Here is a 19,568-nt window from a genome sequence, read left to right on the forward strand (position 1 = left end):
TGGTTACTCTTGTCACCCAGGCTGGAGTGCAATGGTGTGATCTCTGGTCACTTCAACCTCCACCTCCCAGGTTCAAGTGATTCTCCAGCTTCAGCCTCCCAAGTAGATGGGATTACAGGTGTCCACCACCATGCCTGACTAATTTTTGTATTTTTAGTGGAAACGGGGTTTCACCACGTTGGTCAGACTGGTCTCGAACTCCCAGCCTCAGGTGATCCTCCTGCCTCAGCCTCCCAAAGTGCTGGGATTCAGGCATGAGCCAGCCCACCTGGCCATATATTTTTTCCCTGTTGGAGGAGATATCACATACTGGTTGGTTGTTGAGTATTCATTAAGCAATATGAGCAAATATTATATCTTAATTCACTAGCAAGGGTTTTTTTTTTTTTCTCATGAGCTAATTAAGTGCACACTTCACACACTGGTGATTACTACCAAGGAAGCCCTGGTAGAACTGAGTAATGGTGGAAGGATACAAAATGTCCCACACATCAGGAAGAGAACCACTGACACTGTATCCTTCAGGTAGTCCTTTTCAATTATTTTCAATGGGTAGAGGGAAGGGAACTTAAATTTTATATATAAATATAATGATAAAAGACCTAAGAAAGCCTGAGCTTTTAAGTTGTTCAAATAGCTGGTTACTTTTAGAAGTTATTGAAGGGCTGGAATCACTGGGGCAGTCATGTTTTTTTTTTTTTTTTTTTTAATTTTTTTTTTTTTTTATAGTTTAAGTTCTAGGGTACATGTGCATAACGTGCAGGTTTGTTACATATGTATACTTATGCCATGTTGGTGTACTGCACCCATCAACTCGTCAGCACCCATCAATTCATCATTTATATCATGTATAACTCCCCAATGCAATCCCTCCCTCCTCCCCCCTCCCCCCTCCCCATGATAGGCCCCAGTGCGTGATGTTCCCCTTCCCGAGAACAAGTGATCTCATTGTTCAGTGCCCACCTATGAGTGAGAACATGCGGTGTTTGGTTTTCTCTTCTTGTGATAGTTTGCTAAGAATGATGGTTTCCAGCTGCATCCATGTCCCTACAAAGGACGCAAACTCATCCTTTTTTATGGCTGCATAGTATTCCATGGTGTATATGTGCCACATTTTCTTAATCCAGTCTGTCACAGATGGACATTTGGGTTGATTCCAAGTCTTTGCTATTGTGAATAGTGCCGCAATAAACATACGTGTACATGTGTCTTTGTAGTAGAATAATTTATAATCCTTTGGGTATATACCCAGTAGTGGGATGGCTGGGTCATATGGTACATCTAGTTCTAGATCCTTGAGGAATTGCCATACTGTTTTCCATAATGGTTGAACTAGTTTACAATCCCACCAACAGTGTAAAAGTGTTCCTATTTCTCCACGTCCTCTCCAACACCTGTTGTTTCCTGACTTCTTAATGATTGCCATTCTAACTGGTGTGAGATGGTATCTCATTGTGGTTTTGATTTGCATTTCTCTGATGGCGAGTGATGATGAGCATTTTTTCATGTGTCTGTTGGCTGTATGAATATCTTCTTTTGAGAAATGTCTGTTCATATCCTTTCCCCACTTTTTGATGGGGTTGTTTGTTTTTTTCTCGTATATTTGTTTGAGTTCTTAGTAGATTCTGGATATTAGCCCTTTGTCAGATGAGTAGGTTGCAAAAATTTTCTCCCATTCTGTAGGTTGCCTGTTCACTCTGATGGTAGTTTCTTTTGCTGTGCAAAAGCTCTTTAGTTTAATTAGATCCCATTTGTCAATTTTTGCTTTTGCTGCCATTGCTTTTGGTGTTTTAGACATGAAGTCCTTGCCCATGCCTATGTCCTGAATGGTACTACCTAGATTTTCTTCTAGGGTTTTTATGGTATTAGGTCTAACATTTAAGTCTCTAATCCATCTTGAATTAATCTTCGTATAAGGGGTAAGGAAAGGATCCAGTTTCAGCTTTCTACTTATGGCTAGCCAATTTTCCCAGCACCATTTATTAAATAGGGAATCCTTTCCCCATTTCTTGTTTCTCTCAGGTTTGTCAAAGATCAGATGGCTGTAGATGTGCGGTATTATTTCTGAGGACTCTGTTCTGTTCCATTGGTCTATATCTCTGTTTTGGTACCAGTACCATGCTGTTTTGGTTACTGTAGCCTTGTAGTATAGTTTGAAGTCAGGTAGCGTGACGCCTCCAGCTTTGTCCTTTTGACTTAGGATTGTCTTGGCAATGCGGGCTCTTTTTTGGTTCCATATGAACTTTAAAGCAGTTTTTTCCAATTCTGTGAAGAAACTCATTGGTAGCTTGATGGGGATGGCATTGAATCTATAAATAACCTTGGGCAGTATGGCCATTTTCACGATATTGATTCTTCCTATCCATGAGCATGGTATGTTCTTCCATTTGTTTGTGTCCTCTTTGATTTCACTGAGCAGTGGTTTGTAGTTCTCCTTGAAGAGGTCCTTTACATCCCTTGTAAGCTGGATTCCTAGGTATTTTATTCTCTTTGAAGCAATTGTGAATGGAAGTTCATTCCTGATTTGGCTCTCTGCTTGTCTGTTACTGGTGTATAAGAATGCTTGTGATTTTTGCACATTAATTTTGTATCCTGAGACTTTGCTGAAGTTGCTTATCAGCTTAAGGAGATTTTGGGCTGAGACGATGGGGTTTTCTAAATATACAATCATGTCATCTGCAAACAGGGACAATTTGACTTCTTCTTTTCCTAACTGGATACCCTTGATTTCTTTCTCTTGCCTGATTGCCCTAGCCAGAACTTCCAACACTATGTTGAATAGGAGTGGTGAGAGAGGGCATCCCTGTCTTGTGCCAGTTTTCAAAGGGAATTTTTCCAGTTTTTGCCCATTCAGTATGATATTAGCTGTGGGTTTGTCATAAATAGCTCTTATTATTTTGAGGTACGTTCCATCAATACCGAATTTATTGAGCGTTTTTAGCATGAAGGGCTGTTGAATTTTGTCAAAAGCCTTTTCTGCATCTATTGAGACAATCATGTGGTTCTTGTCTTTGGTTCTGTTTATATGCAGGATTACGTTTATTGATTTGCGAATGTTGAACCAGCCTTGCATCCCAGGGATGAAGCCCACTTGATGATGGTGGATAAGCTTTTTGATGTGCTGCTGAATCCGGTTTGCCAGTATTTTATTGAGAATTTTTGCATCAATGTTCATCAGGGATATTGGTCTAAAATTCTCTTTTTTTGTTGTGTCTCTGCCAGGCTTTGCTATCAGGATGATGTTGGCCTCATAAAATGAGTTCGGGAGGATTCCCTCTTTTTCTATTGATTGGAATAGTTTCAGAAGGAATGGTACCAGCTCCTCCTTGTACCTCTGGTAGAATTCAGCTGTGAATCCATCTGGTCCTGGACTTTTTTTGGTGGGTAGGCTATTAATTGTTGCCTCAATTTCAGAGCCTGCTATTGGTCTATTCAGGGATTCAACTTCTTCCTGGTTTAGCCTTGGGAGAGTGTAAGTGTCCAGGAATTTATCCATTTCTTCTAGATTTTCTACTTGATTTGCGTAGAGGCGTTTATAGTATTCTCTGATGGTAGTTTGTATTTCTGTGGGGTCAGTGGTGATATCCCCTTTATCATTTTTTATTGCATCTATTTGATTCCTCTCTCTTTTCTTCTTTATTAGCCTTGCTAGCGGTCTGTCAATTTTGTTGATCTTTTCAAAAAACCAACTCCTGGATTCATTGATTTTTTGGAGGGTTTTTTGTGTCTCTATCTCCTTCAGTTCGGCTCTGATCTTAGTTATTTCTTGCCTTCTGCTAGCTTTTGAGTGTGTTTGCTCTTGCCTCTCTAGTTCTTTTCATTGTGATGTTAGAGTGTCAATTTTAGATCTTTCCTGCTTTCTCTTGTGGGCATTTAGTGCTATAAATTTCCCTCTACACACTGCTTTAAATGTGTCCCAGAGATTCTGGTATGTTGTATCTTTGTTCTCATTGGTTTCAAAGAACATCTTTATTTCCGCTTTCATTTTGTTATGTACCCAGTAGTCATTCAGGAGCAGGTTGTTCAGTTTCCATGTAGTTGAGCGGTTTTGATTGAGTTTCTTAGTCCTGAGTTCTAGTTTGATTGCACTGTGGTCTGAGAGACAGTTTGTTATAATTTCTGTTCTTGTACATTTGCTGAGGAGTGCTTTACTTCCAATTATGTGGTCAATTTTGGAATAAGTGCGATGTGGTGCTGAGAAGAATGTATATTCTGTTGATTTGGGGTGGAGAGTTCTATAGATGTCTATTAGGTCCGCTTGGTGCAGAGATGAGTTCAATTCCTGGATATCCTTGTTAACTTTCTGTCTCGTTGATCTGTCTAATGTTGACAGCGGAGTGTTGAAGTCTCCCATTATTATTGTATGGGAGTCTAAGTCTCTTTGTAAGTCTCTAAGGACTTGCTTTATGAATCTGGGTGCTCCTGTATTGGGTGCATATATATTTAGGAGAGTTAGCTCTTCCTGTTGAATTGATCCCTTTACCATTATGTAATGGCCTTCTTTGTCTCTTTTGATCTTTGATGGTTTAAAGTCTGTTTTATCAGAGACGAGGATTGCAACCCCTGCTTTTTTTTGTTCTCCATTTGCTTGGTAGATCTTCCTCCATCCCTTTATTTTGAGCCTATGTATGTCTCTGCATGTGAGATGGGTCTCCTGAATACAGCAGACTGATGGGTCTTGACTCTTTATCCAGTTTGCCAGTCTATGTCTTTTAATTGGAGCATTTAGTCCATTAACATTTAAGGTTAATATTGTTATGTGTGAACTTGATCCTGCCATTATGATATTAACTGGTTATTTTGCTCGTTAGTTGATGCAGTTTCTTCCTAGACTCGATGGTCTTTACATTTTGGCATGTTTTTGCGATGGCTGGTACCGGTTGTTCCTTTCCATGTTTAGGGCTTCCTTCAGGGTCTCTTGTAAGGCAGGCCTGGTGGTGACAAAATCTCTAAGCATTTGCTTATCTGTAAAGGATTTTATTTCTCCTTCACTTATGAAACTTAGTTTGGCTGGATATGAAATTCTGGGTTTAAAATTATTTTCTTTAAGAACGTTGAATATTGGCCCCCACTCTCTTCTGGCTTGTAGAGTTTCTGCCGAGAGGTCTGCTGTTAGTCTGATGGGCTTCCCTTTGTGGGTAACCCGACCTTTCTCTCTGGCTGCCCTTAAGATTTTTTCCTTCATTTCAACTTTGGTGAATCTGGCAATGATGTGTCTTGGAGTTGCTCTTCTGGAGGAGTATCTTTGTGGCGTTCTCTGTATTTCCTGAATTTGAATGTTGTCCTGCCCTACTAGGTTGGGGAAGTTCTCCTGGATGATATCCTGAAGAGTGTTTTCCAACTTGGTTCCATTTTCCCCCTCACTTTCAGGCACCCCAATCAGACGTAGATTTGGTCTTTTTACGTAATCCCATACTTCTTGCAGGCTTTGCTCATTTCTTTTTCTTCTTTTTTCTTTTGGTTTCTCTTCTCGCTTCACTTCATTCATTTGATCTTCAATCGCTGATACTCTTTCTTCCAGTTGATCGAGTCGGTTACTGAAGCTTGTGCATTTGTCACGTATTTCTCGTGTCATGGTTTTCATCTCTGTCATTTCGTTTATGACCTTCTCTGCATTAATTAGTCTAGCTGTCAATTCTTCCACTCTTTTTTCAAGATTTTTAGTTTCTTTGCGCTGGGTACGTAATTCCTCCTTTAGCTCTGATAAGTTTGATGGACTGAAGCCTTCTTCTCTCCTCTCATCCAAGTCATTCTCTGACCAGCTTTGATCCGTTGCTGGCGATGGGCTGCGCTCCTTTGCAGGGGGAGATGCGCTCTTACTTTTTGAATTTCCAGCTTTTCTGCCCTGCTTCTTCCCCATCTTTGTGGTTTTTTCTGTCTCTGGTCTTTGATGGTGGTGACGTACTGATGGGGTTTTGGTATAGGTATCCTTCCTATTTGATAGTTTTCCTTCTGACAGTCAGAAGGACTGTCTGTTGGTCTGTTGGAGATTGCTTGAGGTCCACTTCAGACCCTGTTTGCCTGGGTATCAGCAGCAGAGGTTGCCGAAGATAGAATATTGCTGAACAGCGAGTGTACCTGTCTGATTCTTCCTTTGGAAGTTTCCTCTCAGGGGTGTACTCCACCCTGTGAGGTGTGGGGTGTCAGACTGCCCCTAGTGGGGGATTTCTCCCAGCTAGGCTACTCAGGGGTCAGGGACACACCTGAGCAGGCAGTCTGTCCGTTCTCAGATCTCAACCTCCGCGTTGGGAGATCCACGGCTCTCCCCAAAGCTGTCAGACAGAGTCGTTCGCGTCTGCACCGGCTCCCGCTACTTCCCCTGTTGGTCTTCAGCTGTTCGCTGTCCCCAGAGGTGGAGACTACAGAGACAGGCAGGCTTCCTTGAGCTGCTGTGAGCTCCACCCAGTTCGAGCTTCCCAGCGGCTTTGTTTACCTACTTAAGCCTCAGCAATGGCGGGCGCCCCTCCCCCAGCCTCGCTGCTGCCTTGCCGATAGATGGCGGCAGACTGCTGTGTTAGCAGTGAGGGAGGCTTCGTGGGCGTGGGACCCTCCCGGCCAGGTGTGGGATATATTCTCCTGGTGTGCCTGTATGCTTACAGCGCAGTATTGGGGTGGGAGTTACCCGATTTTCCAGGTGTTGTGTGTCTCAGTTCCCCTGGCTAGGAAAACGGATCCCCTTCCTCCTTGCGCTTCCAGGTGAGGCGATGCCTCACCCTGCTTCAGCTCTCGCTGGTCAGGCTGCAGCAGCTGACCAGCACCGATTGTCCGGCACTCCCTAGTGAGATGACCCCAGTACCTCTGTTGAAAATGCAGAAATCACCGGTCTTCTGTGTCGCTTGCGCTGGGAGTTGGAGACTGGAGCTTTTCCTATTCGGCCATCTTGCTCCGCCCCCCGGCAGTCATGTTTTACGTCAATATTTAAACTCTTTTACTCTGTTAATACTTTTAAATATCTCTCATAGAAAATTTTCATGTTTGGATATTCTGTGCACTAAATAAAAAGCAGATGCTTTGTATTTAAAAAGATCTGAGTTTTAATTCTCACCACTTGTCGACTTTATAACTTTGGATCAGATAATTAACCACTTTTAGCTACAGTTTCTTCTTCCATGAAAAAAAAAGAATAGCATCCTAACTGACCAATGAGATTATTACTAATTCACCATTCAGTAACAGGATTATTGTGAAGATAAAATTATGTAAAGTGCTGAACACAATAACAAGACAGAGGGAGTTCTCAATAAATAATATCTATTATTAGAATTTCACCAAGTTTCTGGTTTGGAAGAGTTAACTGTTACCTTATTCACTTTTGGAATCACAATGCACAATAGGTAACAAGGGAGCTACAGTACATCTTTTGAGGTGTTAGTCAAATATGTTGGGACTGGTATAGCAAAGCGGTTACCATTCCAGAGAAGAAACAGGTTACCTACAAAGTAGCTTAGCAATAGTAATAGTGCCTGTCCCCTAAAGCATTGACCAATATGAGTGCTAGAGTTGCATAGGTGCTCAGAGGATAAAAAGGGTACATTAAACAGATAGTAAGTGCATTTACATGAATTTAATGTAGTGTCCAGGACTCTGGTTATAACATAAAATTTACTCCCACTAGATTAAACCAAAAGATAAAATCATAAACCTAGGGATTGGGCCCATTTAAATACTGCTAGATGTAGGTCTCTGTCTCTTCACTATTTCCCAGCTTTGCCTGTCTCACTTGGCTTCTTTCTGACTGAAAGTCCTCCCATCAGTTATGGAAGATGGCAATTGGGCTCACATACCCCTAGCTTGGCAACCTCCCAAATCATAGAGCACGTATGACCCACCACCGTATTTCACCAGAACAGTCCCAATGAGGACTTGGATTCACCTGTCCTGAGTCTCATGCACTTACCTGAATCACCCACTATGGTCAGGGGGTGGGGAGTACTCTGTTCAAATATGGGGGTGCCGTGTGTGCCCCTCTGAGAAGTACTACCACCATGGTTGACAGTCATTTAAGGGCAATGTGAAATAGGGAAAGGGAAAGAAGGAGGCTTTTACTGGAAGAATGGAACACACAAACTCTGTAGTTAATACATATACATTTCATTTTAAGAGACAAAAGATGCCGAGATATTGATTGCGAGGAGCTGCAGGCTTTGAGAGACTTGTTCCAATTTACAAAAAAAAATCAGTGAAAAGAAAAATGAAAAAGGAAGTCTCTAGGATGAAGAGGACCAAGTAGGAAAAGGGGTCAGGATGAGCTGCTGAACCTGAAGTAGGCAAACAAATATGTTTTGGGCAGAAGTAATCAAGTGTGATCTTAGCCCAAAACAGCTGAGACTAAGATGAGGAAATAAAATGAGGAAGAAAGCAAGAAAAAAACAAAAATGACTTGGAAAGTGGAATACATGTGTCATCAAGGAACACTTAAGAGAGCAAGGCAGTTATACAAATCGTCGCATTGCTCTACATCTAACAGTGGAAGCTCCGGAGCTGAGAGGGTAGGCCTGATCGTTATCTAATAGGGAAATTATATAAACAGGAACCATGGGCTAAATGATTAAGGAAGTTAATTTTTTACCTAATTGTTCAATGCTTTAGGGATGTTTATACTAATAAATTACTGAGTGATGGTCAATTTATATATATACATATGTATTATATATATAATATATACACACATTTTATGTATAATGTATATTTTATATATATAACACTATATATATATATAATAAATGTAAAACACTTTTAAAGTTCTTGATAGGCCTGTAGATTTTGCCATTTTCCTCTCTGGGTCAGCATGTTTTTGTCATATGTACATTGACTGTCTAGCAATATGCCTAAATATTTTCCATTCTAATGTCTTTTGCATGTCAGCATTTTCAATCCATTTTTCTTTTTGGGTGAAAGGTTTACTCTGTCACACACACACATTCACACATTCTAAACTAAACTTCGCTTTCTGTACATAACAGGCTTCCTCCCCCATTCATTTATCATGCAGCTATTCAATGAGCATCTGCTACTATACGCCCTGGCATGCTGATCTGTGTGTGCCCTGGAGCATACTCTGGAATTCAGAGGGAAACAAGCACATCCCTTACAGTCTAGTGCGGAAAACAGACATTAAGCCAATAAACCTAGAAACCCACCCATGTTTATACATTATGGTGCTGTGAAAGCAAAGGGCAGGAGGTTGAGGCTAGCTTGAAAGTAGAAGGATGCGTGGCTGGTAAAGGAAAGATCACACACAAAACCTTGAAGTATAAAAAATGGCTGGCAGGGCAGGAGCTGAACTGAGGTGATTTTTATTTTATTTATTTATTTTTTAAATTTTCATTTCCTAGCTTGTACAGTAGAGCACACATTCCTGCAGGTCAAGAGTGTCTTTCATTTCTTTTGCATCCCTCGCAGGGAGTGTCCTGGTTATTAAGGTGTTGTCTCTCAGCACCAAACACATCCCTTTATACTCTATTTGTGATGCCAGGACTGGGATTTGGGTTAACCAAACAGGCTGACTACACTTTTCCTTTGCCTAGCTGGCTTTCTGTTAGGCTCTGTCAATAGGGGGTGCTAGAAGTAGACACTAAAACATGGGAAGAATTCCTTGCTTGCTCCTATCAGCGTCAACTCAGCTTTTGTTTACTCCAAAAGCAGTTGGTTCCAGTTTCCCTTGTTTCCCCTCTATAATCCCCAGAGCCAGGCTGCTTCAGAGACACCAGCACCAGCAGGCCACATGCCCTCTTCAGATGTCTGGGTCCAACCTCCACACAATGCCTCCTCTAAGATTTAAGGTTCTAATAACTGCATCTTCTTTTACTTGTCTCCTTAGACTTAAGGATGGTAACCACCTCGTGTAGCCACTATCTTTGTCTCTTTACTACTACCTGTTTGCATTTTCACTTCTCCCATATCTGTCTAACCAACACTTACGTTAAATTCTCCCTGTTCAGGTAACTGGTGGGGTGCCTGTGTTCCTGACTGACTCTGATGGATGCATGGATAGTTTAACTGTCTGTTCTTGCCCATACTAACCATCTCTCAGTAGAAGCTCCCACTGGGCCCCTCCAAGGCCAACTGTTCATGAGTAAAAAAGGTCAACTGCAAGCAAGAAGCGATGATTGTCAAGTTTGAAGACAAACTTTTTTCAGAAGCTCTCATAGCCTGCCTATTCCCGATCTCTCAGTATGCAATATCTTTTTCAAGGTTAGCAGAATTATAAAAACATCAATTTGGCCATTATTGACTTTTCAACTGGGATACCAAGAAAGCCTTTCAGCAGCCTCGATAAATTAAATCTGGCCACCTAGCTCCCAGACTGGCAGGCTCCTACATCATTGACAGAGAAGACAGGGAAAAGCAGTTTTCCCAGCTGTTGCAGTAAATGATGTGCATTGTGCTCACAGCCATTAGCAGGTGGAAAATTTGAAGTGTGGGTACATTGCAGAGCTGCCTCTTTTAAAAATGCATAAGCACTTTGTGAGTTTGCTAAGTCATGTTTCACTCAGCTCAGTTTGAATTTTTCATAGAGGAGAAATATTCTGTAGTCTTTCCTGTTTAAGTTCTTCTTTATCAGTAAGAACTGACACAGTGAGGTCTATAGTGGAAGGGGGCCAAGTCTAATCATACCATTTGCTTGATTAGTCCTCAGTTTTTCTAAGTTGTAAAATGCTTGAAGATTTAGGGCTTTAAGGACTTAATATAACTGAGTTTCCTGCCTCTCCCTGTTTAATCCAAAATGCAAATTCTTTCCCATTTTGGATTTGAGTTTATTTGATGTGTTTTCAAGTAAATTTTTATCCTGAAGAGCTCATCCATTTGTGAAATTTTAAGCATTGCACTGTAAAGACTCCTTTTTCTCCAAAAACATCCCCTGTTCACATACCATGTGCCACACACAGTATGTGCTTGTGGTCACTCACTCACCATTCCTATGCTGAGGCAGACATTACTAAGTACTGAATACACATTTTCCTGATGCATCCAGCTGTAACATCAGTGTCATTACTAATGTGATATTCCAGCTAGACCTAAGAATTAGTTGTGTAGTGTACTGATGGAAACATTATAATTATACAGCAAGCCCCTGACTTGTTTCCTTCATATAGAATAGTGTCAGGATTGTAGTAGAACAAAGATGTATAACTGAATGGAATACTTAGTGTGCCCCAAATTATGAAACATCCTTTACATTAGCTACCTCATTTAATTTTCTTCAAAGCCCTGTGAAGAGAATACTATTAACAGCCTTATTCTTCAGATGAGTAAACTGAGGCTCAGAGAGTTGAACTAATTTATGTAAGGTCTCATAGGTGACAAATTGTGAAGCCTGACTCTGGCGCCTGAGACCTGCACTGCCATGTTATCAACTTGATACAATTCAACATATATGTTCAGCTCATTCATTGATTATTCATCAAACATTTATCAAACCGCTCTTATGCAGCAGGCACCAAAAATCATATTCAACAGATTCAGCAATGACTTATTAAAAAACAAGGTAGAGCTATTAGGCTCTCTGACCAGCAACTAGATAATAACTCCCCAAACAGGCAGTAGATTTCCTGCTTTTTTAATATCAATAAATCAGACTTTTCTTGGAATGAAATGGTTTTCTTCCCACATCTGGCTAATCAATTGTAACCTATTTTCTCCCCCAATGGAGAGAATTATTCCAGCCAGTATTGAAACCTCAGCAGATTGGAAGCAAAATACATTGCAATTTGAAATACCAAGGTATTTATGAGATCGTTATTTGCTATAATTGGGGGGATTCTAGAATACTTTGTGTTATAGAACTGACCTTTCATAGATCTTTCCATATTTCCAAGACTTGTAAGCACATCACAGTGGGACTGCAAGGTCAAAGGGGTCTGGAGCTTACATGTGTCATTTCTGTGTTCTGATTTAAAACCTCTTTGCTTGTAATTAGGTTCTTGGGAAGAGGGTAGTCAGGCAGACAGTGCTCCTAGAAAAGATATGGGGTGGTTATCTTCTCACGTTTGATTATTTTTCAAACTTCGCAACAACTCTTCATGTAGGACTACCTTTGGGCTGTAGTACTATTAATCCTATAATATTGGATGAGCTGGATGGGACCCTTCTGATCCTATCTTTCTTTTTTGGTTTAATATAATATATAGACTTCAGAAGCCATCTCATAAATTATCTTGCCAAAATAGATGGCAAGTAAAACAGTCAAATGTTCTCATACAATCTTGAAACACGGCAGCATGACAACCTCCACTAGAATTAAGTTGTTCAATTTCCCTTTGATAGTGATAGTGCCTAGAATAAGTAGAAAGCAATACTTCTGTTTGGCAGCAGGAGGATCCCACATGACATTTAAATACATGATCATCCCAGCAGTTCAGGGAGGAAATAACTGCATCATTGCCAGGTTCCTGGCTTGGCACATAGTGAAGGCTTCATGCAATTTTCCACATGAATATACAGAAATCCTTCACATGATGGTGTTTGTGTTGTTAAAATAACTTTTGGAAGACTGGGTGTGGTGGCTCACACCTATAATCCCAGCACTTTGGGAGGCTGAGGCAGGCAGATCACTTGAGGTCAGGAGTTCAAGACACATCTGATCATGGTGAAACCCCCTCTCTACTGAACATACCAAAAAATTAGCTGGGCGTGGTGGCAGGTGCCTGTAGTCCCTGCTACTCAAGAGGCTGAGGTGGGATAATTGCTTGAACCTAGGAGGTGGAGGTTGCAGTGAACTGAGATCGTAGCAGCACTGCACTCCAACCTGGGCGATAGAGCAAGACTCTGTCTCAAAAGCAACAACAACAACAACAAGACCCAAACAAAAACTTTTGTAGAAGACTCAAGTTTTCTTCTGGGTCCATTGAATGAAATGACTTAACCATGGGGAAGGTGATTGACTCTTGGACAAAAAGACACAGCAATTGCTTCTCTACTGGTTCAGCAGGGTTTATGGCCAAAATATTTTGTAATCTTGCTTTAAGGTAATAGGTGTATCCCAGCATGTATTTCTTCTCTTCTTCCTTTTTGTATTTCCCCTCTCCCTCTTCTTTCTTTTTGTAAAAGCTAAATTCAATTTCTGCACTTTTTCAGAAAAGTTTAAAACCAGATTGTCTCTGGTTTGATGTGATTACTTTTCCTCAGCGCAATTCATTGGAACCATTTCTCAGTTAAGTCATTTTGGTATAGGGTTTGCCAAGTTTGGGGAAGCAGAAGCAGATTCTGCCTAGTGAAGGTAAAAAATGATGCCCTCAAAATGTATACTGGCAGACAGAAACCATTTTCTGTTACTGATATTTTCAGTCACCAGCTGGTATATGCTGAACAGTTTCTGTATTGCATGGAAAATGTATAATAGCATGAGGTAACTAGAACAATACTGCTATTGTGATTCCTTTTGGCTAATTGGATTGTTGCATTTAGTTTAACGGCTTTATAAACACAATGATTACTCAGTCACATTTTAGAAAGTGACTTGAAAGAGGCCGGGCACGGTGGCTCAAGCCTGTAATCCCAGCACTTTGGGAGGCCGAGACGGGCGGATCTCGAGGTCAGGAGATCGAGACCATCCTGGCTAACACGGTGAAACCCCGTCTCTACTAAAAAATACAAAAAACTAGCCGGGCGAGGTGGCTGGCGCCTGTAGTCCCAGCTACTCGGGAGGCTGAGGCAGGAGAATGGCGTAAACCCGGGAGGCGGAGCTTGTAGTGAGCTGAGATCCGGCCACTGCACTCCAGCCTGGGCGACACAGCAAGACTCCGTCTCAAAAAACAAAAAACAAAAACAAAAAAAAAAAACAAAAAAAAAAAAAAAAAAAAAAAGAAAGTGACTTGAAAGAGTGGGTATAATTTAGGAATACTTCTGGAGTTGTGATTTATAAAAACTTTTGTTTTACTTTCTCTTTAAAAATTGTATGGAGATAAGTAGGTATATATGTTTAAATCATTTAGTGTGTAAAGAACAGGCATTATACAAGAAGATAGGACATAACTTTCCTAATAGTTTTCATTCTAAGTTTTCTCTACTTTGATTGTGTTAGAAATGGCAATAAAGTAAGATCCTATATAATGTGACCTATGATTCATGAGAATAAGATATGGTGTAAACCAAAATGGGGTCTCCTTTAAAACTATATAAAGGTACTACATTATCCTTGTCCTCAATATCATAAAGGAATTTGTTCTCTTTATTTTTATGGATTAAGTACAAAGAATTGTAGAAGTGCCCAGCATGTAATACATGATCAGTAAATAGTATTAAGTTTATGACTCCAGGAAGACTGTAGCTGTTCAGAGGGTGGAAGTGGGGGGCAGTAATTTATTTTTAGGAAGTTGCTTTGTGCCATGATTGTGGACTTTTTTTTTTCTTCTTCTGGTTCATGGAGCCACTGTGCATCTGCAACATTGCTCTGCCTTCAAATTGCTAAATGCAGTGTTATGAGTCAAGACTCAGAGGAATGGGAGAAGAGGGACTCACATTGGCTTAAAAAATAACACAGCATATAGTTTATCATATAAATGAAAAGTTCACTGGCAAGACTAGCTTCAGGTGTGGCTAGATCCAGGTACTTAAAAGTTATAATATGGCCTTTTATGGAATTTCTACATTGTTCCTTGGCATATTTGCTCTATTACAACAACAGATACTTCACTATGCTCATATTAAGGAGCTCATGGCCTAGTAGCTAATATGATATATAACCATGTGTAATACGTGCTATAATAGAGGAACTTACAAAGTAGAACTATAATTCAAAGAGGAGAAAAAAGCAAATACGTCTGAGGAGAGGTTAACAAGAAATTCAGAGAAGTTATAACCTGAAAATTGTTTTGAAGTAGAAGCAAAGATTTTACTAACAAGGATACTGAATAAAATAGTTAATTGGTATGGTTATGGCCCTTGGAAGATCTGTTTTCAAATCTCAGCTCTGCCACTTTCAAATTGTACAAACTCTGGCAAGTTTCTTAAACTCTTGGGGTCTTAGTTTCCTTGTATGGAGACTGAAATTGAAACTACTGAGTTTTAACAGAGTTTTCGTTAAGGACCAGGGAGCTGAGGGATACCCAGATAGGGACAGGCACAGAGTCAGTCCCCCTTCCCTGGTTACTGTCATTCTGCTTGGATAGCATCCTCCTGTTGTATCTGACTGCTGTCACTTGGAGCTTTCCATCAGCTATGGGAAATCGGCCAGCTTTTATTGAGAGTTTACTGTGAGAGAGATACTGCATTAAGAATTTTGACTTATCTAACTCCTTCCTATAACTCCAGATAGTAGGAAAATTATTACCCTCAAACCACAGATGAGGAAACTGACTCTGAAAATCTAAGGAATGTGCCAAGGTGACAAGCTTAATAAATGATGTTAGCTAGGTATTTCTGACTCCCGTGCTCATGGGCTCAAGCATTATACTATATTTCCTCTTATATAGCATGCCATCATTAATTTCCTCCCCTCGTGGACTTGGCTTTTGGGTGCTCCTGTTGCAGCCCACCCTGGGTACCACCCCACTTTTTCTAAAAGCATGGTTCCGTGGTGCTTCTCTTATGTGTGTTTGTGTGTATGGAGTAGCTATACTGCTACTCCAACTGACCTGGCTGGCATTAATCCTTTGGGTCCTGTGCTTTCTTTTCAGGTGAGCCTTCCAGATGGTCACCCTCACACTGCGATTGCTGCTGCAAGAATGGCAAAGGTGACAAAGAAGGGGAGAGTGGCACGTCTTGCAATGACCTCTCCACATCTAGCTGCGACAGTCAGTCCGAGGCCAGCTCTCCCCAGGAGACGGTCATCTGTGGTCCCGTGACACGCCAGACCAACATCCAGACTCTGGACCGTCCCATCAAGAAGGGCCCTGTCCAGCTGATCCAACAGTCAGAGATGCGACGGAAAAGCGACTTACTCCGGACTCTGACTTCAGGCTCCAGGGAATCGAACATGAGCAGCAAAAAAAAAGCTGTTAAAGAAAAGCTGTCAATTGAGGAGGAGCTGGAGAAATGTATCCAGGATTTCCTAAAAATCAAAATTCCAGATCGGTTTCCTGAGAGAAAACATCCTTGGCAATCTGAACTTTTACGGAAGTATCATCTATAAGGGAGGGCTGGGGGTGGGAAAAGAAAAAAAAAAGTCTTCATTTTGAAATTAACCTCCTACAAGGAATTCATATTTTAAAGGAAAAAATACAACGAATGATGCACATTTCTTAGAACACAATAGTCCATTGATATACTACTGCCTACTTTACCTAGTTCACCTTAACATGTAAATCCACAGGGTAGATTTCTTTCTAGATGTGGAAGTACAAGAAAATCTTTTTTAGTTATTTGTTTGTTTACTTGGTCCCATGTGCTAAGTATCTTATATAAAATGAGAGTCAGCTACATAAAAGTAGCTGAGAGGCCTTGGGAATCGTTTATCCCAAACCGGGTTTTTTTCTCTCATCTTCTACCTCCCTCCTTTGAATGAGGGTATGGTAAAAAAGGATCTGGCCCAATGGCATAAGTTTGGAATTTTAAATTTTGCTTTTTCCTTTTGTTTATGGGGTAAGGGGGGAATGGCAGATTTATATGACTTTTCACTCAAATCTATATGTGCCAGTTTATATTGACTCCGTATGCATGAGTATTTGTGCAACATAAGCACAACTAAGTATGTATATACACACTACGCACACGATGCCAGGGCCTAGACATCCCAAGGGCTGTACTCCTGCTCCCAGCAGCCCTCTCTTAGAACATTTCAGATGGATGAGCTTCTGACTCTTTCTTAAAATTCTTTTGGGAAGATTTCCCAACCTTTCTTCACAACGCTTTCTAACATCAAATGACCCTCATCATCAACAAATTGTATTCCTTATTTTGAAATTAATACCCTCAGGCTCCATTTTACTGCTTTGCTCTTTGTCTGCATTAAGAGAGGATGAGGAGAGCTGGTCAAACATTCTTTGTGTTAAAAAATCAAACATTCGTATTCTCAAAATTTTCTGCTACATGACCCCATACTCACCCTTCTCTACCCTGAACTAAATTATCACCTTTCTCTCCACGTTTTCAGAGTTCTTACTGCCCACAGTTTAATGGTGTGGCCTTTCCACATAATCCACGTTAAGTTCTGTGTTCCTGTGTTGCTGTGGAACTAAGGACCACACACAGTACTCGAATAAGGGTCCGGCCTTTTGTTTGTTTTAGAGAAAATTGTATGCCACATACAACCTAATAATTTCTTATAAAAATTTTAAACTATGAAGCTACATTTTTACTTGCTGGTAGCCTTTATTGTTTGCCTTTGGGATTTGGGGTTTGGCTGTGCCCATGCTAGGGTTTAGCTGTGTCATTTTTATGATGTCTGTAACAACCCAACAAGGTAACTGAAGCTCCAAAGTTAAGGTTTCAGATTTCTAAATGAAACAATCTTTTTCAATTACATCCTGACCAGTATAGACACAGCCAAAAAGAAACCGTTAATAGCCATCCATCCATGTAACTCTGTATTTTACTAAGGTACCAATAGCTTTCATAGACTTGTGCTACATGAAGGTTAAAAGACCAGTTTTTATTTTCAGCATTCCTCATGCATTTCAGTGGTAACCAAAAATTGATTTGTCAATTATTAATTGTGTGCCAAGCACTCCTAATTTGTTTTATTGCGTGTGTGTGCATGTGTGTATGTGTATCACAGGTAATAAAGGCAATTGGATGATATCTGTAGGAGGAAAACAATGACTAATTTCTTCCTTTTGAAATCTTTCATTGATGCACATTTATTATGTAAGAGGTTCTGTCTTGATTTCTGTTCTTAGTGATGATTAGTATATGAAAATTTTTCTGAATTTTTGTAATTCTCGCCTTCACACTTGGATGACAGGCTCACCTAAGGTTTCCTTGTCCTGAAGGTTTGAATGGAGTTTAAAGTTTTATATAAGTGAAAAAGAAAGTATATCTTGGGAGCTGAGTTGTCAAGAGAATTATAATTTATGAATTTAAGTGATGTCCTTTTCTGTATTAATATATTAGCAGATATTTGATCTTAACTACAACATAGCTTCGTTTGTAAAGCCTACCAGTATGTCTTCATTCTTTTCGATGTTTCTTGATAGCACATGAAAATACCATCATCCTAATAACAGAAGATCTTGCAAAGAATCACAGAGCTTAATGGGTCAAGAAGTTGAGTTTGGGGAAAATATCCTGAAACTCACTTTGGTCATATGATAATTGTGTTGTCACTGGAAGTGCTGTCAAAGACTTTGGTGTCTAACTAAAATGGCCAAAGTTCCAACTTCCTTAAATTTCAGACCTGACTGTAATGGCCTCAAGATAGAGAGATGCCCTCATAAGAATTAAAGAATTAAGATGATAGTCAACCCAATATTTCTACTACATTCTTTAAACAGGAAATTAAACACTGCAAAAGGAGTGTTAATGGCAGTGTTCTTCTGACCCCTGACCTGTCACCAGTTTTCTCTGCTCTGACATTCCTTATATACCCAGTGAACAAAGCTAGAATAGAAAACCTGTTTAAAACAATCACAACAGCAATATTTTTTATTTTGGGCCACCTCTCGGCTGGCACCCATCCCATGGTAAAATATTCAAGTAACTAAGACAATAGCATGGCGTTTATTTGTGTGAGTGTTGGTATAGAGATGAACATAGACCTGGCCAGTAAAAGGCTCTGAGGAGGCTTAAAGTACCTACTTTGAGTGGAGTTATCAAGTGAGGTTCAGGTAGCCTGCAACATTGGAAATGAGTTCTGGGTAAGTGAGTTATAAGAGTACATGCTCTAGTAACTCTGGTAGTCACTGTGACTCGGGCATGTTTCCCTGAAGTTAAAATAGTTTTTAGAACTTTTTGTTTAATTCTGAACAAAAAATATATGTGGTTTGCTTCTAGAACATTGGTTATGACAAGGGCCATAAATTGCTAATATAAAGAAATTAGTAGTATCAAATGGATACAATGAATGGGGAATCACATGTGTGGAGCCCCAACTTAGATTGCCTTCTGGGAAATCCCACTAAAATCCAGTGAGCTTGGGGAGATCATTCTTTAAAGGTATGTGAGTCGTCTAAAGTCAGAAACGTATTTACAAAGTCCTTCTACCCACTATCAAAAATGAACTGATCCACATTCAGCAGGAAAAGGGGAAGACAGGAATATAAAACTACTAGATCATATGGTAGTGTGATTTTCCTTCCCCCGCTAGGAAAAATTGCACTGAAATGCTGTCAAAAAATAATGAAGTGAAGTGGCTTCCCATATATGCACTGATGTTATCCTTTGTATCTATAGGCACAGTTATCTTACTGAATATGCATGCACGGTGAATTAAAATAAAAGGGGGAACAATGCACAAATAATAAGTTTTCCCTTTGCTCTTTATTCCTTCATAGTTGTATCAATTCCAACCAATTCATTCTGGGGGAACACATTTATTAAAGGGTGCTGACATGGAACTTTTCTCTTTTCAGTTAGCCTTGTTTGATTCAGAGGAACCTTTATCCATAGGCACAGGTGTGTTGCTTGTTCTGGGCCCCATTACTTCCTGTGCTTCTGGATTACTTTTGCTTTCCTGGGCTTTAGATTCTTCT

The 19,568-nt window shown here is 40.2% G+C and overlaps 1 protein-coding gene across 2 annotated transcripts in view; it reads left to right on the top strand.

Moving 5' to 3' along the window:
* KCTD16 (potassium channel tetramerization domain containing 16) overlaps positions 1–19,335 on the top strand; it is a 337,714-nt gene extending 318,379 nt beyond the window's left edge. For both annotated transcript variants that reach the window (XM_030927544.1, XM_030927546.1), the window contains one exon: positions 15,618–19,335. In XM_030927544.1, the coding sequence (XP_030783404.1) occupies positions 15,618–16,072 (455 nt within the window). In that variant the 3' untranslated portion in view covers positions 16,073–19,335. The remainder of the gene's footprint in view (positions 1–15,617) is intronic.
* The last annotated feature ends 233 nt before the right edge of the window (positions 19,336–19,568 follow it).

The sequence above is a fragment of the Rhinopithecus roxellana genome, chromosome 3, assembly GCF_007565055.1.
Source record: "Rhinopithecus roxellana isolate Shanxi Qingling chromosome 3, ASM756505v1, whole genome shotgun sequence".
NCBI lineage: Eukaryota > Metazoa > Chordata > Mammalia > Primates > Cercopithecidae > Rhinopithecus > Rhinopithecus roxellana.